This window comes from Triturus cristatus, chromosome 1_2 (genome assembly GCF_964204655.1).
Source record: "Triturus cristatus chromosome 1_2, aTriCri1.1, whole genome shotgun sequence".
NCBI classification, from domain to species: domain Eukaryota; kingdom Metazoa; phylum Chordata; class Amphibia; order Caudata; family Salamandridae; genus Triturus; species Triturus cristatus.
Genome location: NC_140580.1, coordinates 927,286,149 through 927,311,039, shown reverse-complemented (window position 1 = coordinate 927,311,039; position 24,891 = coordinate 927,286,149). Strand labels below are relative to the sequence as shown.

At 49.3% G+C, this 24,891-nt stretch overlaps 1 protein-coding gene across 1 annotated transcript in view; it reads right to left on the bottom strand.

Annotated features, from left to right (window-relative positions):
• Nucleotides 1-24,891, bottom strand: part of PEX14 (peroxisomal biogenesis factor 14) — a 377,016-nt gene that overhangs the window by 22,074 nt on the left and 330,051 nt on the right. The window contains exon 6 of the mRNA XM_085609840.1: nt 6,626-6,728. Coding sequence (XP_085465966.1) covers nt 6,626-6,728 — 103 coding nt within the window. The remainder of the gene's footprint in view (nt 1-6,625; nt 6,729-24,891) is intronic.

Genomic DNA, 24,891 nt, shown 5'->3' with positions numbered 1-24,891 from the left:
GAGCGGCTCTCTGGTGAAGGCTCGCCAAAGAGCGGCTCTCTGGTGAAGGCTCGCCAAAGAGCGGCTCTCTGGTGAAGGCTCGCCAAAGAGCGGCTCTCTGGTGAAGGCTCGCCAAGAGCGGCTCTCTGGTGAAGGCTCGCCAAAGAGCGGCTCTCTGGTGAAGGCTCGCCAAAGAGCGGCTCTCTGGTGAAGGCTCGCCAAAGAGCGGCTCTCTGGTGAAGGCTCGCCAAAGAGCGGCTCTCTGGTGAAGGCTCGCCAAAGAGCGGCTCTCTGGTGAAGGCTCGCCAAAGAGCGGCTCTCTGGTGAAGGCTCGCCAAAGAGCGGCTCTCCGGTGAAGGCTCGCCAAAGAGAGGCTCTCCGGTGAAGGCTCGCCAAAGAGAGGCTCTCCGGTGAAGGCTCGCCAAAGAGCGGCTCTCCGGTGAAGGCTCGCCAAAGAGCGGCTCTCCGGTGAAGACTCGCCAAAGAGCGGCTCTCCGGTGAAGGCTCGCCAAAGAGCGGCTCTCCGGTGAAGGCTCGCCAAAGAGCGGCTCTCCGGTGAAGGCTCGCCAAAGAGCGGCTCTCCGGTCAAGCCTCGCCAAAGAGCAGTTCTCCGGTCAAGCCTCGCCAAAGAGCAGCTCTCTGGTCAAGCCTCGCCAAAGAGCAGCTCTCTGGTCAAGCCTCGCCAAAGAGCAGCTCTCTGGTCAAGCCTCGCCAAAGAGCAGCTCTCTGGTCAAGCCTCGCCAAAGAGCAGCTCTCTGGTCAAGCCTCGCCAAAGAGCAGCTCTCTGGTCAAGCCTCGCCAAAGAGCAGCTCTCTGGTCAAGCCTCGCCAAAGAGCAGCTCTCTGGTCAAGCCTCGCCAAAGAGCAGCTCTCTGGTCAAGCCTCGCCAAAGAGCAGCTCTCTGGTCAAGCCTCGCCAAAGAGCAGCTCTCTGGTCAAGCCTCGCCAAAGAGCAGCTCTCTGGTCAAGCCTCGCCAAAGAGCAGCTCTCTGGTCAAGCCTCGCCAAAGAGCAGCTCTCTGGTCAAGCCTCACCAAAGATCAGCTCTCTGGTCAAGCCTCGCCAAAGAGCAGCGGTCTGATGAAGGCTCACCAAAGAGCAGCTCTCTGGTTAAGCCTCAGTAAAGAGCAGGTGTCTGGTTAAGCCTCAGTAAAGAGCAGGTGTCTGGTTAAGCCTCACTAAAGAGCAGCTCTCTGGTTAAGCCTCAGTAAAGAGCAGGTGTCTGGTTAAGCCTCACTAATGAGCAGCTCTCTGGTTAAGCCTCACCAAAGAGCAGCTGTCTGGTTAAGCCTCACCAAAGAGCAGCTTCCAATAGTGGTTTCTTCCAACAGCATTAGTCTGGCAGATTCCTATGAGAAAGGAAACACCAGCTTTATTTTGAAAATAAGTAGTATTTCGTGGCGCAGCATTAACTGATTGGTGTAAGAAATAATCCCGAACAGTTTGTGACTGGCACAATGAATCTAGGGCCAATTTAGCATGGCTGCTTAGAGGGTTAGTGTCTTATTTATGGTCTTTAAGTAATGTGTTGGCCAGTACTGTGTTGTGTTGCTACATCCAACGTCTATACTCTTCATCAAGTATGATATTATTATAGCCCACGTTGATTAAGGCATATATTTCACTTTTGAAGCTGTGGGTAGGATCCATGGAAGTGAATATCTGGTTCAGGACTTCTCTTTTATATTCAGAATAATTAGGTAGTAACATCACTTATGTCAGCAAGCTTGATTATGGATTTACCCATGATGCCTTGCAAAGCCTTGGACTCCTAGCTAGACAGATTTTGTAGAGTCTTCCTTTCTTAACTTGTATAGGCTGCTTCACAAGCTGATGGTTGCAATAAAGATAGTTTTACCAGGTACAGTAAATGTGTTTTTCGGACTAATGGGGGCATAGATGTATGGATCTGGTACATCCATTCTATATGGGCTAATAAGACACCTCTGTAAATGTGGAAGACAGATGTTGCACTATTAGATTTTAAACGATAAATTACTTCGATTGATGGAGTGCAAAGTGCAAACGTTACACTTTGACCATTAACTGCTAAACTTGAGGACTTTTTCTTTCGAGTCTAGGAGGGCTAGATGGGCTGAAGAAGTCGACCAGTAAGGACCAATAAGAAAATAGAGCAGAGACTTTGAAGAGCCACAACTCAACAAAAATAATATTTCATCGACACCTGTCCAACCCGACAGTAAGTACAAACATTACATCTAGGCAGTAGTGCCTGCAGAATGAAAGGATGGATTTCCCGGTCGCTTGTCCCATGAGGAAATATCCCTGGGACTGCTGAAACTGCAGCCTCGCCTCTTACAGCCTGGCAGGGAGCCATGCTGCATAAGCTACAAAGTTATATTGAGACTCTTTTGTCCTATCCAAGTATTAACTAAGAATACACTTTATGTCAAGGTTATGCAAAGGCTGTGGAGCTGAGTCTGACAGAAAAAACAACTGGAATGTTTCCAACAAGAAACTGTATATACGTTGATCATGGTGGGCACATGCATACCTTTAGAAATAAATTTTTCCTGTTAAAAAGAGCATGTAGCTTATCAGTTGAAACTGTGTGTGGGTCATCAGTTATACATGTTAAAGATTAAACGACAGAAAAAAAAAAACTTATAAGCCTCGGCCGAACACCACCACTACAGCTTTTAATGAGTAGAACAAATAAATTCCAAACCAGCACGGCCTGTCTCGCTGTAAGAAACGTTTCCTGTAATACTAGAAAATAATGTATCACACAAATCTTAAAGAACTGAAATCTCTGAAGAACTCTTGGGATAAGCTATAACAAGTGACAGATGTGCTTTGCTACAACAAACCTGAAAGACATATTTTCGCAAAAGCCAAAGTATGACCACTAGCTCCAGACAGGATAGAGAAGAAAAGCAATAATATCGATTTCAAATACAAACCTTTTTCGATTTAAGGGAAGGGGACACGTCAATGGCAGCCCATGGACTCTGCTGTGACATTGCCATAGAGAACATCTGTCTGAGTCAAATGACTATGGTGAGGGTCTTCAAAGCCAGGATGGGTGCAAGGATACAGAGCTCGATGAACACGTCCTTGCATGATTAAGAACAGAAAGTTTGAATTAGGGGATTTCTATATCGCAGGGAGAGGTCATGACGACAGACGTGGTTACCGCAACAGTGTGCGAGTATTGTGAGGACGGATAGCTCTAAATCTGATGAGGATATCCCTCAGATCATTAATTTGATTCGATAACTAGATGGCGTTTTTGGAAGCGAGTAATTTCTAGTGCATGTATTTACAACTGATTTAGGGAAGCTGATTAATATGGTATCGCACCCCGAGTGCATGGTGATGCATATAGGTTTCGCCCCACCATGTTTAACTGTGAACTAATGCTTCTTCAGGATTTTCTGCTTCTTTATCATCATTCAGCACAGAACATTTCAGTGGATTCCTTCTCATGAAAGTAAAGACTGGTGCAGGAGGGCAAAGGCAAGACATACCCCTCTGCTGGTGCTGCTCGATCTTCCATAGCACAATCCATTCCACGCAGAAAGGGGTCTGGGGAAATCATTTTACAGTGGGTTTTCTGTAAAATTAGGTGCTTGGTCAGAATATTGCTATATTCCAGAATCAGATGGGTGTGTAATGTTATGTTTGACATTAAACTTTGCTGGCATGCATGGCACCGTCACTGGTATACGCTTCAGGGCATGCTACCTTGCATTCAATGTTAGGTGTCCAGAACTCTGTTAGATAAATCATTTTTTAAGGCCAGAGTGAAATCGGCTGAGCGGAGACGAAAAGAGATGTCCCCAACAGTAGTCGCATAACCTTAAGTTGCTGTACCAAAATATCACGCTCAAAAATCAACCATACTGATGACTGGCTATTATATGGTCACAATGTACCTTTAGGTTTATAGTTTGACTGCAGTATTGGGACATACAAACAACCTCAAAAGTCCCTTCCTTATAGCACAGTAGCCCAAAATACATTGCAAGCAATCAGGATTATGCCCCCGATTTTAGGACTCGCCAGAGTTTGGTTTTAGCACTCCTATACTGCAGATACATGGCATCCTGGTTCATGATGGCTCAATGTTGTTACACAAAATAATTGGAATTCCATTCTGTACTCACACTACCAGAAGCCACAGAAACGTCTTTGTGTCTTGGTAAATGTGTTCATCCAGTGGCACAACTAAGATCCAATGTGCAGTGCACGCTTCTGACCACACCATAGGCTCTCAATATCTTCTTACGGCAGTGCATACAGCAGACTTCCTAAAATTGAGCTAGGACAGTAATATCTCGGTTTCAAAGGACTTCTCGGTTATCGACATTTTTTTCTGCAGCTTGGGATCATAGTGCAATAGAAGAGCAGGGACACTGGTAGTGCCTAGAAGCAGAACACCTGGACTGGTCATATGGAAAGGAACCACAATGTACTTACAAGCACACACGATTTGTGCGTCTCAGAAAATAGTACTCCAGAGCATTGTTACAGATCGTGAGGTGCCGGGCAGGAGTAGCTCCTGCCCTAAAGGAAGGGTATCGATCACATGACCTAAAAAGCAAATCAGGGAACACTATTGGGGAAATGTAATTAATGTAGTCTAGTGTTTTGAAAAATTAAAGATGACACATCTCAATGTTGTTGATCAATCCTCTTTATTTACATTCCAAAAATAAGCTCATACAGCCGACGTGTGTTTCGTTCCAACGAACTTCTCCAGGGTAATATTTTGTTTAGAGTGTCAGATTCTAGTAATTCTGGCTCTTTCTGACGACTAACACAGTTTCCGTCATGGTAATCCAAGTCTATATAATCGATAAGGAAGTGAACGGTAATCGATACCAGTCGGCATCTACACTGCGTGTTCATAGTGGCGTTCAGTTTTTGCACTGCTGCTTTGCTAGTGGTCAAAGCCACATGACGTGTGGGTAAATACCCCTCTTAACATCGTACGGACGTGTCAAGGTTTGTCTTGATAAATGTGACTTTTTGCCCACAGAATCAAACTCTCGCCTCTTTCATGCACACTGTCCCAAATGCTTTCAAGTCAAAATACTTGAACTATTTAGCTGCAAAATGCATCCTTTGGCCCCCTTTTAAGGAGACCGTTTTTGGGTACAGCCTCTGATATACATATGAAAGGGTCAGACTGATGTGCAACCTCAATGTGTGCTAGATGAGCAGGTATAACCGCACTTTTAAAGGTAACTTTCAACTTCCAGGCCAGCTCTGCAAACCAGGGCGGAGAATTATTACCTATTCTAATAATTACTACATTTATGGCCTAATTCTGGAGTACGGAAGTCATGGATGTTGGATTTCGAGACTCTGCTAAAATACTTTCGGGTAAGACCTAGTATGCTATATGGGTTAGAAGATGGAACTGTGATCATGAAGATATCACAGCAAGAGGCCTGACCGCGCCCCATCAAGGGTACTAAGAGCTAAATAAATAGTATTTTAGATTTTCCAGAAAAGCAAGTTCATAGCAATGGCGTGCAGAACGACCCCAAGGACTAGCCAGAGATGTTCAACCACTTGATCCACCCAGATTAGGATATCAAATGTACTAACCGGTTTCTTATCGAGGCAGGTAGAGAACAGATCGGGAGGTCCTGGATGTGGTTAACTTGTCATTCATTACACTGGGATCAGCCAGGCCCACAGAGTATCAACACTGGGCTAGAAACCTACTAGCCCTGCCAAACCTATTCAAATCAACCCCGTGCTGCAGCGCACCCGCGAGCAAAGCCAGGACTGGGCTACGAGGATTGCCTAATCTCATCCGCCACCACCAAAGGAAAAAAAGTTCATAAGGTGCAAATTACAGCACTTTTTAAAAAAAAAAAATACATTGAATATTATATTTCAGCACTTTTTGGCCTGTGCCCGGCCCTGAAAGCAGCCCCTCCCTTGCAACCTACATACAAATGCCAGAATGGCAACTCCGCCCTGCGAAGGCCCCCAGCGAGACCAACCTCACCCCCCCCCCCTTCCCGCCAGAAACCACCGTTTGAGCGTTTCGTCATCTCTATAAGGGTACGGCTGTGAGGTAGGGAGCTGAAGGGGTCTCGGGGACACTTCGCACCCTACCAGCGTGGGAGCCTAGTCTCAAAGTGCGCTCCTCGCACGCACCCCCTCCTAAAACGTACCGCGCTCGTGACAAGCGGCAGGGCCTATCCGAGACGTACTGAGGGGGCGAAGACCCGCGGGCCCCCCGCGGAGCCCATGACAGTGTAGGGTGTCAGGCGTCGGATTAGCCACAGTAATTATGGGCTCTCTTGACCCCCTCGGTGGCAGAAATGCGAAAACGCGCCGAAAACGGCAACGCCGGAAACCTCATCTCGACAGAAATGAGAAGTGAACTTTCCGGCCTTTGCGAGTCTGTCATCGCAGACCCCTGATTAATATTCTGGGGTTGGGAGCCTTTCCCTGAAAACATAATTAATTGAGGCCGCAGCGACAGTAAACAAGCAATTTCAAATTAAACCGAAATGACGGCGTCTTCATTTGCAAATGTGAACAGATTCTGTGCAGAGATAAATGAAGTCACCGCATTAGAGAGAGACGGGCCGGGGGGAGGCGGGGTGTACACAGGGAGATGGGGAGGGGGTGTTGAAGCGATAGAGTCGTTAATCTCTACCTGTCTGTGTCACGCTGACAGCCATCTCCGAGATACCGGACTCGATCCGCTGCAGCTGCTCCCGGTCCGCGCGGCTCCCCGTGATGAGCGGCACCAGGTACTTCTGCAAGAGAAGGAGAGAGTGAGGGGTGCTCAGGAGTGTGTGTCCCCCATCACCATCCCCGGGCGCGCAGCACCTCCGTGAACACAAAGCAGCACACTGATTGCACACAGAACACCCCATGATAAGGGGCACCACTGCACACAACTTCTCACTCCACGGAAAGCACCATACGTCATACATAGCCACCGCCCCCCCCACGATGAGTGGCAACAGATACTTCTGGAAGAGAGGGAGAGTGTGAGGGGTGCTCAGGAGTGTGCCCCCCCCCAATATACCACCATCCCCGGGCGCGCTGCACCTCCGTGGACACAAAGCAGCACACTGATTGCACACTGCACACAACTTCTCGCTCCACGGAAAGCATCATGCGTTGCGTCATATATAGCCCCCCACGATGAGTGGCAACAGGTGCTTCTGAAGAGAGGGTGAGGTGCTCAGCTGTGTGGCCCTCCTCCCATCACCTTGCCCACTCGCGCAGCACCTCCGTGCACAGAAAGCAGCACACTGACTGCACACATAACTCCCCATGACAGCGGCACCACTGGCACACAGCGCCTCACCCCACAGAAAGCATCATGCGTCATATCCAGCCCCCAACCCCATTATGAGTGGCAACAAGTACTTCTGGAAAAGGAGAAAAGCAGTGAGGGACCCTGACCATCACAACTCTCGCCCCTCCCCCCAGGCATAGAACACCTCACTGGACAGACACCACCACATTGCACTCTAGCGCTGCATGGTGCGCGGCACCAGGCACTCATGGAGGAGACGGAGTTGTGAGGGGAGGCCTGACCACCCGGCGAGGAGCGGCACCTGCACCTTTGGGAGAGACCAAGGTGAAAGCAGGGGTGCATCTCCGAGCACACCGCGCACCACGCAGCACATAGGGCACCGCGCAATAAAGAGCTTCAGGTTCTTCTGGAAAAGGGGGGCATATGTGATGCGGACACTGGAGTCACGGAGATGACAGAAAGAGAAGAACTACAGAAGAACAGCCGAGCAGTGAACATCTGCACTGGAAGGCAGTGTAAGTTAAACTAACAGAGGAAGTTAAAGTAAAAGAGTGAAGTGGAATATCAAACCGAGAAGAAAGACAGGAACACGGTGACAGAGGGGATGGAGGCAAAAAGGAAAAATTGGATGGGAGAGAACTGATAGGGTGGAAGAGAGTAAGATAGTCAAGGGTCAGAGGTAACCGAGGACAGAGAGAACACCGGGCCAGGGAAGGCTGGTCAGAGGGTAGAAGTACATAAACAAAGGGATCCACCCATGGGTATAAGGGATCTCCCGATTACTCAATATGTATCCCACGGTCGTGGAGAATACACATTAGTTGTTTAAATACCCCTCACACACCAAAAGGGCCCTTGGTGTCATGCTTCATCATAGGGGTCTTCCTGCCCCCCTACGGGACAGGGCGTGCTACGACCTACGTTTGCGTGGGAGCACTGTTGTTAGTGAGACAGCTATGTGTGATGCGGGGGTGTGAGAGGAAGGGTCAGGAGTGAGTTAAAAAATACCTGGCTCTCTGGTCTCGAAAAATTTATTCTGCCGTTCGAGCTGGTATTAGTAAAAGGTGGGGGAGGAGGGTGTATGCCTCAAGGAGCTATGCCTCCTAGTGGTGTTGACATGTTTCGAAGTTTCCCCGTGCTTCTTCGTCAGGACCTTAAGGATCCCTTCCTGCCACTAACTGTGTTGTGTTAAAACAAAAATTGTAAGAAAATGAAATGAAAAAAGGAAGTAAATAGCCTCCAAGAAGTCGTAATGCCTTAATAGGTCTTACATAATCCTATTAACTTGCTAAAAGGAGATAAGTAACCTCATGAGCTCGTGGACCGAGTGGTGGGCGTGCCAGGTAGGCTACGACTTCAAGGATCAATGTCCCGCCAAATGAACCACCCCGGTCGGCTCCGTCGATGGAGCCGACCGGGGTGGTTCATTAAGGTCCTGACGAAGAAGCACGGGGAAGCTTCGAAACATGTCGACACCACTAGGAGGCATAGCTCATTGAGGCATACACCCTCCTCCCCCCACCTTTTACTAATACCAGCTCGAACGGCAGAATACATTTTTCGAGACCAGAGAGCCAGGTATTTTTTAACTCACTCCTTATTCACTCCTGACCCTTCCTCTCACACCCCCGCATCACACATAGCTGTCTCACTAACAACAGTGCTCCCACGCAAACGTAGGTCGTAGCACGCCCTGTCCCGTAGAGGGGCAGGAAGACCCCTATGATGAAGCATGACACCAAGGGCCCTTTTGGTGTGTGAGGGGTATTTAAACAACTAATGTGTATTCTCCACGACCGTGGGATACATATTGAGTAATCGGGAGATCCCTTATACCCGTGGGTAGATCCCTTTGTTTATGTACAATTGACTGGGAGGAAGTATCCACCTCCACCACTCGCTGAGTGGTACCTCTCTACTCCTTTCCTTGTTTTCCTTTCCCAGAGGGTAGAAGTAACTGAGGATATAGGCAGGGGTTTAAGTGGGATGAAAAAACTGGAGGGGCTTTCAAGGGGGTGTGGCCAATGTAATAAAGGGCGTGGCTTAAACACATAAGCTAAACATTTGTTAGCATTGTGTGCCGCCTGACTTGTATTTTGCTGTTTCTGTCAGTGCATCTAGATATATGATACAAGTAACATCATACCTACAACAAGTCAGGACTATTGGCTTTGTCAATGGTTGTTAGTTGCCTAAGATAAAAAAGCGGCAATTATGGCTTGTATATAATATTTAAGAAGGTTCCACTTAAAGCCCTGGTGACACCACGACAATGTTGTTGCTCCTTAGTTTCAAAAAGAGAAGGGAAATCCAGAGAGAAAACAACTCTCTTTAAAGGATTTCCCTTCCCCCAGCAACGCTCCCATGGCATGACGTCATACGTAACTTCTCCACTAGTGAGAAGTGAGCAGTGTGAGCACACGCACATGGATGTGCCTCCTGTCACTGCAGTCCAAAAAAAAACGGACCGCCTGTGCCAGGGCACAAAATAGAGCCCGATAGAGACCGGTTTTGAGGCCCCCTATAAAAAACTGCCGGTGCTCAGACCCGGCCCACTTAAAGCCCTGGATATAGGTTTCACAGGATTGGAGTAAAGATAAGATGGGACAGAGGAGGCTGGTCAAGGGACAGAGATGACAGGGACAACACTGGGACAGAGGAGGCTGGTCAAGGGACAGAAATGACAGACAACACTGGGACAGAGGAGGCTGGTCAAGGGACAGAGAGAACACTGGGACAGAGGAGGCTGGTCAAGGGACAGAGATGACAGAGAGAACACTGGGACAGAGGAGCCTGGTCAAGGGATGGAAGTAACCGAGTACAGAAGGGCCAGTGTATTTGAGAGTAGAGACAGGGTGGGACTGAGGAGGCAGGCCAAGTAATAAAGGTAAGAGAGGGCAGAAGGGTCTCCTGATTGGAGAGAAGTGACTATAAACTCCTTAACGTTAAGTAACACTCCTGGTTTACAGATTAACAGCAGATTGCTCACCTGTAGAATATTGCTACAGGCACCAGAATAGATTAAAATGTTTTCACAAAAGCGCTCCCGCTTGTTGCTAGGTCACACAGTGCAGGTCCGTGTTATAAGAGCTCCACCCCAGAAGTGATGGGGCAGGGCTACTTCTGATCGCCATCCATACGCTGAGACATCAGTTTCTTGCTTGATTCGTTCCGCGCTCTCGTATGTGGTTACTAAACTGGAGGTACCAGCTTGCACATCACTAATTTGAGACGTTTTGTAGATGGTAAAAAGAGACCACTTAGCAAAACAAAGTTTGGATGGTGGTGAGGAATCTGCGGTTAAATAAGAGGACTTCACAGACACAGCATCTGGATACTTCTAACAGTAGATTGCTAATTTGTAGCATAGATACCAAAGCAGTATCTGCCTAAGGTAGAGTGTCAGTGGAGTGGACTCAGACCAAAAGGTCCTGCAGGACCGAACAGGAGAAATTCGCTTCCCGTTAGTCAAGGCAGTGGTGTTTCATGAATGTGTGCACTGACGACCAAGTTGTGGCCTGGTACATGTAAAAAACAGGCAGACTGAGTGCCAATGCAGTGGTAGCAGCCTTGGCACTGGTAGAAGGAGCCCTCAGACCTTCAGAAGGCTGCTTCTTGGATAACACGTAGCAGATCCGAATGCAGAGGACTATCAACCTTGACAATGTCCATTTCTGCACCACTTTACTTTTCTTTGCCCCTGAGAACCTCACAAAAAGCTGATCATCTACCCGATGGTCTTTGGTGCGATCAATGTAAAATTTTAGAGCTCTTCTTGTGTCCAGTCAATGGAGTCTCTCCTCTTCTTTCAAGGGGTGGGGCAGAGCAAACAACATTAGGAGGGTGATGGATAATCTAACATTAAAAGGAGTCCCCAGTTTTGGCAAAGAGGCCACCTTGGTCCTCAACACTAGTTTATCCAGAAAAAAAGATGGAGTAGGGTGGCTGCACCAAAAGAACCTGGAACTCATTCTTGCGACCAGCTGAAGTGATCACAGTGAAGGACAGTTTTGAAAGACTCAACAAGCAGCTGTGCATTTGCTCGAAGGGGTGCTCATAAGGAATATCAGGACCAACTTAAGAACCCATTGTAGCAAAACAAAGAGTTTGGGTGAAAACATGCGTTTCAAAACTTTAATTGTATCAAAATCGGTGACTTAAACAAGGACGGTTGGTCTGGCACAAACAAAAAGGCTGAGAAGACTGATAAAGAACTTTTAAGAGTACCCACTGCAAATCGTTGCTAGACCAAAGAAAAACAAACACTAAACCATCCAAAAGTTTGGCTTGAAAAGGGCCTGTTTTGTGAATGCCACACCAGGCCACAAATCTGTTCCAGTGCCCGGCATTATTTGAACTTCAAAGACAGGCGCTTGGACACCGATGAGCACTTCCATGACCTCTGGTGGTAGAACGCAGATAACTGCAGCCACTTAATATCCATGCATTGAGATGTAGATTGATCAAATTTGGGTGTAGAACTCTGCTCTGCAACAGAAGATCCTACTGAATAGGCAGCCAGATTCAAGGAAAGATGCTCATGTCCTGAAGTTCCAAGGACCACTCTCTTTTGGCTCATTCAAGGGCCAATGGTAAGGTTTGGGCCAGGTCGTTCCTATCATCTTCAGGTCTTGTGGCAGGAGAAGCAGAGGCCGAAAGGCGTACACGAGTCCCATGCGCCACTCTAACCTGAATGCGTCGCCTAAAGATACAGATTTTGGGAACTCCAATGCATAGAAGTTTTGACACAGCATGTTTGATGGTTGTGAAAACAACCAGCCTGTGTTTTCCGCAATATTGGAAGATGTCCAGTGACACTGAGGAGTGCAACTGCCATTCGTGATCCGCTAGGTGTCATGGGGTGAGCTTGCCTATCTTGGCATTTTAAGATCACTTAGGTGGTTCATGATCTGGGAAAAGCCTAAGTGCTCCAGCCAACTTCAGAGGTGCAGCAATTCTTGGCACAGGACCAAGAACCCACTGCACCCTGCTGTAACACATGACATATGTGTTGTCTATGAGGACTTACACTAGCTTTCCATTGATGGGCAACAGAAAGGCCTTCAACGTCAAGCACATGGACAGCAGCTCCAAGAGAATTATATGGAGACAAGTTTCTGCTGAAAACCAGAGCTCTCTGATTTCCACATCTCCCAGATGGCCTCAGCAGAGATGCATCCATCACCAGCATCAGCCCTGGGTGGAAAAGGGAGAGGGATCTGCCACTGATCAGGTTGCAGTCAAGCATCCACCACTGCAGATCATGTGCAGTCTCCTCCGAAAACTTGGTCTACTGAGGCTTTAAGTCCCACTGCAGAGCCCGCATATGCCACGTGGCAAAGTGAACAAGCACGATGCGTAAGGTCAACAGGCCCAGATTTCTCAGAGATGTGGAGGACTGATGCTGAAACCGCGGGAATACAGCCTGAATGTCCTGGACTAGTTGTGGTGGAGGAAAGGCCCCAAACTGCACCATCTCCAAGACAGCTCCTATACAAGAAACCCTTTGCGAAGAGGTCCGTTGGAGGTGGTCATACCAGACTATGGCGAGCCCACCTTCAAAAGTCAGTCATCTAGGTAGCAGAAAACTAGTATCCCATGCCTCTGAAGATGGGAAGCTACCACAGCCATCATTTTCGGTTCTGGTAAGGCAGAAGGGGAACAGAGGAAACTGAAAATTCTCCTGACTGGCACTGAGCTACAGGTAACGTCTGTGGGACTGCAGGATAAACATATAAAATTATGCAAATGTAGGTCCAAGGCAACCATCCAGTTGCCTAGATCCAGGGCACACAAAACTAGGGCCAGAGTGAGCATTTTGAATTTGTCCTTCCAGAGGAAATCATTCAGAGGGCGAAGATCTAAACTAGGACGAATGCCTCAGTCCTGCTCGGAACGAGGAAACAGCTGGAGTAACAAGTCCCCGATGGCCCCTTTGGACAGTAAGGCTCGCATCTCTTGGAATAAGATGCATAAGTGCTCCTATGAGAGCTGCTCTGATGTGGGTGGAAGCTGTGGAGGGTTGGAAAGAAACAGAAGGGCATAGCCCTGCTGGACCCTCTGAAAGATCCATCTGTCGGATGTGATGGGCTGCCACACCCAGAGAGAAAATACAGGATTCTTTCTCTGACAGGGTGATTCCATGCCGCTAATGGCAAACTAAAGCAGCTCAAAAGCTGATGACGCAAGGAAGTGGGACTGGGAAGATCGGTGCCCCTGGTGACCTGCATGGTTTCTACCGGAACCCTGTCCGAGGCCTCATGAGGGCCGAGGTGACTGCAGGGTAGGGAACTGGAAATGTCTATACTGTAAACCCCTGGAGAAGCCTTGGAAGGAACGAAACTGATGCAGGAACTCTCCGGCAGGGGTTGAAAGGGTTAAAGAGCACACCGTGGCCCAGCTTTCCTTGAAGAGTTCCAGGGCAGGATCAGCTTTTTTGCCGAACAGGAGGAAACATCAAAAGGTATGTCCATGAGGGATGCATGTTCATCTGCAGAGAAGCCTGTGGATCTCATTCATGTGTGGCCAGGAGAACTACAATAGTGGACTGTACAGCCCAAGCAATCAGTAGTGTTTGCACAAGCACAAATCACAGATTTAGCTGCATCCTGACCAACCTGAACAGCTGAGCCAAGGAGGGCCTAAACTCTTCAGTGACCACTGGCAAGATATCTTCCACTATGTCCCAGCTGGTACGTGTAGAACTGCCCAGGAGGAAACTGGCATTGAGTGGCCCAAAAGAAAGATTGGCAATAGATAACAAATGTTTGCCAAATTGTTCAAACCATGTTGACGCCCTGTCAGGGGGCTGACATCGGGTATGAATTAGGATTCACCTTGCTGGCAGAAACTTAGACCACCAAACTCATAGGAGTAGGATGCTGAGTAAGATAAGAAAATCAGATTTGCCAGGCACCACTCTGATGCCTGGCTACCTGCCTGTACACTGATGGGCAAGAACAAGATTTAGACAAAGTGCCTTTAAGGATGACAGTGTGGGCATCATAGAAGGGCTCAGAAGGAGTCGGCCCAGGCTAAAGGACTAAAGTAAGCACATAGGTTTAAATCTCAACAGATAGGCGCTGTCAATCCAGGACTACCGCAAAGGAAGCGCTTTTTCTGTGGGTGGCCCAGTATCGTAGGAAGAATCAAGCCCACTGGACTCTTCTAAAGGCATGTGTAAACTCTCATCATCATAATGTGGGGGTAAATCAACCACATCATCTCCATTATCATCTGCAAGTGCCAGTAAACTATGGTCAGTCTTAGAACGTAAAACTGGCGAAGCAACTGGGGATGGTTCTGTGGTAGAGGAAGGGTTTTGTTTGAATCAGATTATACAGTAACCAGTTGTGCTGGAGTGGAGCCAGAGAGCAACCTCGATCAGGGTTGGCATAGAATTCACTTCCGGCGACGTTGGTTCCGACATCAACAATGAAGGGAACAGCACAGGTCTTGGAGCCAGAATAGAAGCATGCACCAGGGTCATAGCAGAACCAGGAGGTGAGATCCAGGTGCTCAGATGGTGCAGGTGACAGATCCACTGGTGCTAACCCAACAGGAGGCCCCTCTGGATCCTTGGGGCTTGGAGGTACGCCAGAACAGCAAGAGTGTAAAAAATACGCAGCAAGGCCTACCTGAAAGCCATGACTTGCTGCAGTGCTTAGCTTAAGTACTTTTATTTGATTTCTTTAAAATCATAAAAGGGTGAAATAGACCACCTTGGTACGTGAGGCATCAGAACAATGGATTGAGTTAAAATTACAACACGAATTCAAACTATGCTTGTATGGAGTAAAGTTACATTTTTGGGGAGTTGATTAAAACTATACACACATTCTCATGCTTCTCCAAAGTATAATAAAGAGCAAGTGCTGAGGGGATATGGACTGCGAGGTTTAAAATAGATGAACAAGGCAATACTGTATGGTCTAGTTCAGTTTCAGTCGTTCTTGTCTAGTTCTTTTGCAGCTAGGTTCCAAAATCTTATTGCTTTGCAAGAAAGATGGATGGACGAGCCTTCAAGACATTTTATAACAGCCGCTCTGCAAGTCCTTATTTGTTCACTCCTTAGTATTTCCTGGAGAAGGGCTTTCCGAGTGTTTAGTAGCGCGGGGCAGATGCATAAGAGATGTAGTAATGACTCGTCTCTGTGTCCACAAAGGCGGTACTCCTTTGTCGTCTAAGTCCACTTCCATTTTGGAGCGAGTTGTTTTGAGGGGAAGGATCCCAACCCCAATAGGGTCCAGTTCCGCTTGTATTGATTTGGAAAGTGTTCTAACATATACGGTTGAGGTTGCAGCGATTTAGAAGATAACACAGCCCAAGCGTGTGATTTGTGGGCCAAGGCGGCTTGGTCTGTTAACAGGGATTGTTGCTTGATGGCTTTGTTAACTGCGTGTTTAAACTCAGAATAGGTTGTTATTGTGAGCCAGGCCAAGACTAGCCTTAGTGCAGAAAGCGATTCTTTTAAGACCGGAAGTACTGACTTGTTTAGCCTGGATTGTTTTTCGATCTCCTGCCAACAATGATAGGCTAGAGTGTTTTCATCTGCTGCCCGCATTCTCCAATAATATTTAACCAGTGCTCCTTTTCTTTTTGGTATCTGGTATTTTAATCCGTAATCCAGTCTTATTTGTGCTTGTGAAATATAGCGTGGGATTTAGAACAATTTCTTAAAGAGACTAGATTGTGCTGAATTTAGAACTGTTGAGTCCTTTGTGTTTATAATTTCCGACCCATACGAAATAGATGGCAAGAATTTTGCTGCTATGACCTTTAGTAGGTGGTTTGTTGAGCAACTTCTGAGTTTTTTCTGCAAGGTTTTGAATGCAAATAGAAGCTGTTTGGCTTTAGCTTGCCCTAGATCCAGATGTTGCTTGTAGTTGAGCTGGCGATCAAGGTGCACCCCCAAATATTTGTATGTGTCCACCTGGGTCAATGGGTTGTTATTTAACGTCCAGATGAATTGAGGGTGGTTTTTGTGGGAACTGGAGAAGCACACAACCTTTGATTTTTGATGGTTGACTGCTAATTGAGCTGAGGTGGTGTATGCTGCTAGTTGGGAAAACAGCCGCTGAAGGCCTCGAGGCGTCTGAGAAAGTAGGACGATATTGTCCGCATCTTGAAGTCTTACTAAAGGGGCATTGCCCAATTTTGGAGGGTCGCCTTGTGATGAATGAAGATTTTCCTCGAGGTCAGCTGTGTAGATTTTGAATAAGCAGGGTGCCAGCACGCACCCCTGTTTTAAGCCGGTCGTGGTTGGAATTTTATTGGTTAGACTTCGTCCATCCCCTTTTTTCACTTGAACCCATGTTTTGAAGTAAAGATTAATGATTGCCTCTAGTAATTTAGTGGGAACTCCCCAAGATTTCATTTTTGCCCCAAGCTTGAGTCTGGGCACTTTATTAAAGGCTGCTTTGAGGTCTACAAAGCACATGTAGCGGATGTTTGATTTAGCGATGGCTTGATTGGCCAGAAGGCCGACTGCGAATATGTTCGTTTAAGTGCCCATTGCTGCCCGAAATCCTGTTTATGCTGTCGGAATGAGGTTTATGCTACTGATCCAGTCCTCAAGATCTGCCGGCAAGTTCGATGCGTATATTTTTGACTCAATATCGATGAGTGCTATCAGTCTGTAACTGGATGGATCAGAGCGTGCCCCTGATTTATATATGGGTTGTAAGATGCTTCCTCACCAGGAATCTGGAATGGTGCTGGACTCTTTAAGATGTGTGCAAACAGAGGAGTTAGGTGGCCGGACCAGAAGGATGGATTGTTTCTGAATAATGCGTTTGGCAGGCCATTTGACCCCAGTGCCCCGTCCGGTCTCAGGTGTTTTATGGTGTTTAATACCTGCTTTTGTGTAATCTGTGGGTGGTGGTCTGTTGGTTCTGACCTGGTTGATTCCCAGGCTTCCGGATGGAAATTGTTCTCTGTTAGATTTTCTTGGTAGTAGAGTGGGTTTTTGGGTGTTGATTTGCCAACTTTGGTGTCTATTTTCTTGGTGGTTCTGAGTTTTTGAACCTTAGGACTTGTTGTCTCACTGGCGTCCATCCCCTTCGCTACTGCTGGTTTGGAAGTATTGCTCTCACCTGAGAATGAGAAAGTATAGTATGTGGCTTCGATGTGGGCTCTCCATGTGTGTTCTGTTATATCCAAGTTGAAATGTTGGTTTTTGCAGTTTATTAAGAAGTTGATGTTTGCCCAGAAAAGTTTGAAATTTCTTTGCTTACTGGCTTGGAGTAGTTTCATCCAGAATTGTTCATTGTATGCTTGCTTTGTCGCCTTGACTTCTTTTTTTAGATGCCTTCTCATTTTTGCTATTGATGTGAGGGTCTGCTGTGTTAAATCTGAGCCCCGAGTTCGCAGTGATCTCAGGTATTTGTGCAGGTGTTTTTTTTTTTTTTTATCTTCAGATTGTTTGTGTACCAGGCTGCCATGGTAGTTCTGTGGGCTTTACGCCCGTTGGCGTGGTTTGGACATTTTTATTTACGTTGTTGACGAACGATTCCCAGGCCTCTATACGGTGCGGTTTGACTTCCGATGATGCCAGTAGTGAGAGGCATGTCCCCATGATGGTGTCTATATTGCCCTTATTCCAGGTGAGTCGTTTTAAAATTATAGGATTGAGTTGATAATGATAGGGCCTTGGCTTGATTTGGCCTTATTAGAATGGTGGTAAGTGTAAAGGTTTGAGGATGTTGGTCGCTTTCTGCTCTTTCCTTTATTTGGAAGTCAGAAATTAAAGAAAAAAGGTCAAGATCAGCCAAGGTGAAGTCGATGGTTGTACCGGTTTTGTTTGTCACTCTTGTGAATGCTGTAGGACTGTCCAAATGACCTTGTCCGTTTAGCGTGTACAGGGAAAGTTTGTCTAGAAATGCTGCGTTTCTCTTACTCAGGCTGTTCCGTCTGCTTGTGTTGCCCTGTCATGCCTGTATATGGCCCGATACCTTTTTTTCCTCACCTTGCAGTAAGTTCATGTTGAAGTCCCCTGTCAATATTATGTTGACCTGAGGGTGGGTGAGTTTTAGAGTTTCAAGTGCGGCGATCAGTTGCTGGAATCTGTGCCCTTTTTACTTCACTGCAGGGTGGATGTAGATGTTCAGGGTAAACAAGCTGGTCGAGGGCGAAACTTTGCATTTGATGCATTGCATCCAGGGGGAATTAAGGTCGGTAGCTGTGACTTTCCAGGAAATATCCGTTGAGATGAAGGTCGATAGGCCGCCTTTTGCCCTTCTGTACTTTGAGTCTTTTATGGCTGCGTTGAGGTATTCTTTGTAGCCTGCTATTGGCGAGTTTATGGTCTACCACGTTTCTTGTAATATGAGTATGTCATACTGTAAGCTGAACTCTACAAAGTAAGCATCTTCGAATTTTGCGCTTAAGCCGTTCAATGAACAGATCTCCCAGCCTTGGAATTTTTTTTAGAGTCCTTTTGTGGTTTTTTTCATGCATCTCCGTGGTTCCTAGTTGGGGTCATCGCCTGCGGATAGACCGCGGGATTGTGATCGTAATTTTCCTTGTTGTAAGGCCATCACCGTTCATTATACAAAACTCATCAGGGCCTTTTGCCCCTTTTAAAACGCCCATTGGTCGATTTGGTTGTTGTAACGGGGTTGGATAGGGGGTGCTCCACCTTTTTTAGCTCAGTGCCTCATTTAGAAAAGGACTCATTGTGTCGCCAGATCTGTTCAACAAGGGAGTGATCTGTCCAAGTTGCTATTGTAATTTCTTGGCCGGTTTGATTGGGATTCGATTAGAACTGAATACTTTTCCGATTACTGGTTTTGATATGGCTCAGGGCTGGGAGGGCTTCAAATAGTTTTAGAAAAGAGCTCCTGTTCAAGGTGTCGTGAGCTCCCCTCAAGATGTAATGTGGGACTAGCTCAATCGTTGTGTGGCCTCTGCTGGAAAGATCAGTGTATGGTTTGTTTACTCAGTTGGTTGGGGTCTTTATTATTGCCCTGCTAGGTCGCTCCCCAGCCACTGCGCTGCCCCCCTGAGTGCCGCTCTGGTTTCGCCCGCTGCCTGATTGCCTGGTTCCCGCTCCCTGATCGGCGATTCCCGCTCGTTTTTTCCCGCTCCCCTTCCCCTCGCTGCCTTGGTTCCCACCCCTTTCCCTTGTTGCCTGCCGCTGCTCCCCTGCGGCCCGCCCCCCGAGCATCCCATTCGCCACCCCGCTCCCGCCTCCCAGCTGTCCCTCCCACCCTCAGCCCATCTTATGCAGGCCGCGCCAAAGGCAAGCCTGTCTGCGCCCGTCCGCGCCTGGACCACGCCCAGCGCCAGAACCCCTGGACCCCACGCTCGCCGCAACGCCACACTCAGATACGACGCCGACTCCCTCCATGCACTCAACACCGGCCGACACAACACCTGCTTCCAGGCCGCCCCGAAACGGACCCACGGACCCTTCTCCTGCCGCACCTGCAGCTTCACCTGCGACAGACCCACCAAACCTCCAAGAACTGGACCCAACCACCTCCGCTGCATTCTACTCAACACCCGCTCCGCACGCAAACACGCCGTCGAGATCTGGGACCTGTTCGACACCTTCGCCCCAGACGTGGCCTTCCTCACCGAGACCTGGTGGAGCGACTCCTCGGCACCCGACATTGCCATAGCCATCCCGGACGGCTACAAGATCACCCGCAGGGACCGCACCAACGGAATCGGAGGAGGAATAGCCATTGTCTACAAGTCCACCCTCAAGGTCACCACCCACTCAGACGACACCCTCAACACCGCCGAACACCTGCACTTCCGGATCCACACCGACCCCAACACCACCCTCAGAGGAACACTCATCTACAGACCCCCCCGGACCCCGGGCTCAGTTCAGCGACTCCATCGCCGACCTCGCCAGCACCCACGCACTCGCCTCCACGGACTACATCCTCCTCGGGGACCTGAATTTCCACCTCGAGAACAACAACTACGCCAACTCCGCCACTCTGATCGAAAACCTCGCCAACCTCGGCCTCAGTCAACTAGTCACCGCACCCACCCACGCCGCAGGCCACACGCTGGACGCCGTCTTCTCCACAAGCACCCACGTCACCTTCGACCACACCTCCGAACCCCACTGGACCGACCACCGCTGCATCCACTTCACCTTCAAAAAACCAACCACGCACCATCGCACCCAACATCTGCCACGCCGCTGCTGGAACAAAGTCACCGAAGACCAGCTAACCACCACCCTCGCCCAGAACCCACCTATCAACCCCACCTGCCCTGACGCTGCAGCCCGCAACCTCAGACAGTGGATCGACGACTGCGCCAACACCCTCGCCCCACTCAAGAGACCATCCAACAGCCACGCCAGCAGGAGAGCCACCTGGTTCACCGACGAGCTCCTGACCTCCAAACGCGCCTGCCGTAAGCTCGAGAGAAAATGGCTCCACAAACGAACGCCAGAAAACCACGCAGCCCACAAGGACGCCACCCGCAGACATCACCACCTCATCAGACTAGCCAAGAGATCCTCCTTCAAAGACCGCCTGGATAACAACGCACACGACAGCAAAGAGCTCTTCCGCATCAAGAAAGAACTCTCCAAGCCCGACGCCAGCACCAACGACATCCCGCCCTCACAAAGAACTGTGCGACTCACTGGCCATCTTCTTCCACCGCAAGATCGCGGACATCCACGACAGCTTCAACTCCACGACCGCACCAACGATGCACGACTCCACCCCCCCCCCGCGATGACCAACAGCGCCAACCGCCTGACCTCCTGGGCCAACACCAACGCCGACGAGACACGCAAGATCATGAACTCCATCCACTCAGGATCTCCGTCAGACCCATGCCCACACCACGTATTCAACAAAGCAGACGCGGCCATCGCACCCCAACTACGGAAGGTCATCAACATCTCCTTCGAAAAAGCGACATTTCCGGAAAGCTGGAAGCACGCCGAAATCAACGCCCTCCTCAAAAAGCCCAAGGCGGACCCCAAGGACCTCAAGAACTTCCGACCCATCTCCCTGCTCCCGGCAAAGGTCATCGAGAAAATAGTCAACATTCAACTGACCCGCCACCTCGAAGACAACAACATCCTGGACCCGTCCCAATCCGGATTCAGACGAAACCACAGCACCGAGACAGCCCTCATCGCCGCCACAGACGACATCAGACGCCAACTGGACTGCGGCAAAACATCAGCCCTCATCCTCCTGGACCGGTCTACCACCGCACCCTAAAGACACGCCTCCAAGAAGCTGGAATCCAAGAGAAGGCCCTTGACTGGACCACGTCCTTCCTCTCCGGCAGAACCCAGAGCGTCCGCCTCCCACCTTTCCGGTCAGAAGCCACCGACATCATCTGCGGAGTCCCCCAGGGCTCATTCCTCAGCCCGACACTGTTCAACATCTACATGGCCCCCCTCGCACAAGTGGCCCGCCACCACAACCTCAACATCATCTCCTACGCCGACGACACCCAGCTCATCCTCTCCCTCACCAAGGACCCTCACACCGCCAAAACCAACATTCACGAGGGCATGAAGGCCATCGCCGACTGGATGAGGAGCAGCCGCCTGAAACTGAACTCGGAAGAGACGGAGGTCCTCATCCTCGGACCCACCCCCTCAGCCTGGGACGACTCCTGGTGGCCGCCCGCTCTGGGGACGGCACCGACGCCAACCGACCACGCACGCAACCTAGGATTCATCCTCGACTCCTCCCTCTCCATGTCCAAGCAAGTCAACGCGTCTCCTCCTCCTGCTACAACATCCGCCGGATCTACAAATGGATCCCGACCGAAACAAGAAGAACAATGACACAGGCCCTCGTCAGCAGCAGACTGGACTACGGCAACGCACTCTACGCAGGAATCCCAGCCAAACACCAACGGCGGCTACAACGCATCCAAAACGCCTCCGCCCGACTGATCATCAACGCCCCCCGCCGCAGCCACATCACCCCCCTCCTGAGAGACCTGCACTGGCTCCCCATCGACAAGAGGATCACCTTCAAGCTCCTCACCCATGCACACAAAGCACTCCACAACGCCGGACCAGCCTACCTGAACAGCAGACTCAGCTTCTACACCCCCACCTGCCAGCTCTGCTTCGCCAGCCTCGCCCTTGCAAATGTTCCCCGCATCCAACGAACGACCGCCGGTGGCAGATCCTTCTCCTACCTCGCCGCCAAAACCTGGAACACCCTCCCAACCCACCTACGGCAGACTCAAGACCTACTCGCCTTCAGAAGACTCCTCAAGACCTGGCTCTTCGAGCAGTAGCGGCACCCCCCCCCCCCAGCGCCTTGAGACCCTCATGGGTAAGTAGCGCGCTTTACAGGTTCCCCTGATTGATTGATAGGCTCTGAGTAGTTTGAGATTGAATTTGGTTGGTGTACTCTGTTTTGTTGAGTGCTTTGAAGGTTTATGGCTGAATTGGCCTCCGTGCCTCCCAGGGGGTGTACTTTTATCTTGACTTTGTTGTTGCACGTCTCTTCCGAGCCAGCTAGCCTGTTGCTGGCAGCCTCCTGTGGGATGGGTGTGCAGGCTTTGGTCGTTTTACCCCGGGGTGTTAGTGTGATATTAGTTTTTTGGGTGACCAAAGTTGTTGATTTGTTTGGTTCCCGCCTTTCTAAAGGATTAAATATGCTGTATATTTTCCTTGCTGGGGATTTTGAACTTTTTAGGTCGCGCCTAGCGCAGCGCACATGCGCTGGTCTATGGGAGGCTTCTTGTGAGCACTCCAAACTTCTCCGTGTGGCTAGGACTACCCCCACGCATTTGGTTGGTTGTTGCCTGTGTCATTTATTTTTCGTAGTCTGCAAATGGCTAAAGGCAGGCGCATGTCCCACCTCTTTAGCAAAGGTTCACTCCCAGAGCGTTTTGCTCTCTGGAGCGAGCAGCGGCGCGCAGGGGTGGCAGCTGCACTCCTTGTGGGTCAGGTTACATGTGTGCATTCCTGCGCCTCCTCTGTACTTTCCCAGAGACAGGTTCCAGCCTCTGCCAAACTCTCCCAGCTGTAGTAGCAGGGCCCAGCCTATCTGAGCCCGTTGGGGTCACAGTCTGGTTTCTACTCTCCTCGGTTGCCTGTCTTGCGCTCCCCGGTGCTGTTTTCCAGGCTATTATTTCCCGGGTTCGAGGCTCCCAGCCTCCAGGAGGTGGTCTCTATTGTCACTGATGAGCCTCTCCGCTCCTGTCTGCATCGTGTGGCTAGGGGGGCGGGTGCAACCAAGTCCTCTATCCCCACGTCCAGTCCCCCCCCCCCCCCTCTGTCTCTGCCCGCTGCAGTCCTGGCTCGTGCCTCCTCCGCCCCTTGCCTGCACAGTCTCCTCCCAACGTTGCGCTCCCTGCATGCCTGCTACTCCTCGTCTCCACAGCCTCCCTACCCACACCCCTCTCCCTGCAGCAGCGCCCTCCCCTGCTCCCGCACTACTCGCCCACACCCCAGCCTTGGGATCCGTGGCCACTGTAATTGTGGGACAAAACTGTAAAGTCAGGAGGTGTCGTAGTTTACTATGGGAGTATAACATTCCATCTCAGTTTATAGAGCGCTAAAACCAAAAGGTGATATCGAAGCGCTAGGCTGGTCCATATGTTGCATCATGTTCGACAGACACATATTGAAAAAAAACTAGAAACGCACTCAGTATTTAAATGTTTGTTTTCTGCTTGGATGAGACAGGAACCGAGGCGGACCTGCTGCCTGGCGACCTTTCCCCATAACAGGGGAGTGAAAAGCCGGTAGGGCTGGGCCCGATTAAGCCGCTGCTGCAACTTTCAGAGGCTGTAGCACCTCCGAAATGCTCTCCAATTCCTGTACACGAGCTCATGCCATGTCACTCTGGCTTCCAATGCAGAAAGGATTTCCAAATTTATAACAAGGCACCTTTGTCTAATTCACTGGTCCGTGGAGTAGTAATCTTGAAGCTCCACTCATCTCGGCAAAGGACAGCCTACTTCAGTGGTGTCAAACATTGCACCATATTATGCAGCAAGGAAGGACCAAATTATGCAGCATGGTTGACTAAATTATGTGGCAAGAAAAAGTCAACTATGCAGCGCAATGCGGTACATTTTGTGATTGTATTCCTGCATTCATTATTTTTGCATTTCTACTCATGGTAACACTGTTAGAGCAAAGATTTCACATCATTAGCACCAGTTTAACAACCAAACACAGCCATAAGGAATGAAAGACTGCCAGTCAACCTTTGCAAAGGGCCTTTCGATTGCCAGGAGCATGTGTCGCCATGTTTTTAGTAACTTTTGAACCTTATTTGGAGCTTGAAACGTCTTTTTTGTTCAAATGTGCACATGACGCAGAATTGTGTGTTAAATGCGGCAAACGATAATGACAATCGCATAATTCCAGTGCCTCGCTTTAAATACCCGGTGCATGCCTAATATCTGGCCTTCAGCAGTTTGCAACGATCTAATCGTTTCAGCGGCATCTCTGCGTTCAATTAAACAGTCTGACAAACGAGGGACAGCCCAGCTGGCTAGCTCTTTATAGCCCTCACACACCCTTGGCAGCCTCGCAATGTCTCAGGCTGAGATGCCACGCCTTTGTCTTCCACTTAATACACGCATATGGCCACAAAAACACCTGTTACCACAGCAGTCCCAGCCGGGGTCAAACACGTAACCTCTGCACTCAAGTGTCAGATGTCAGCGTGGTGATGCAC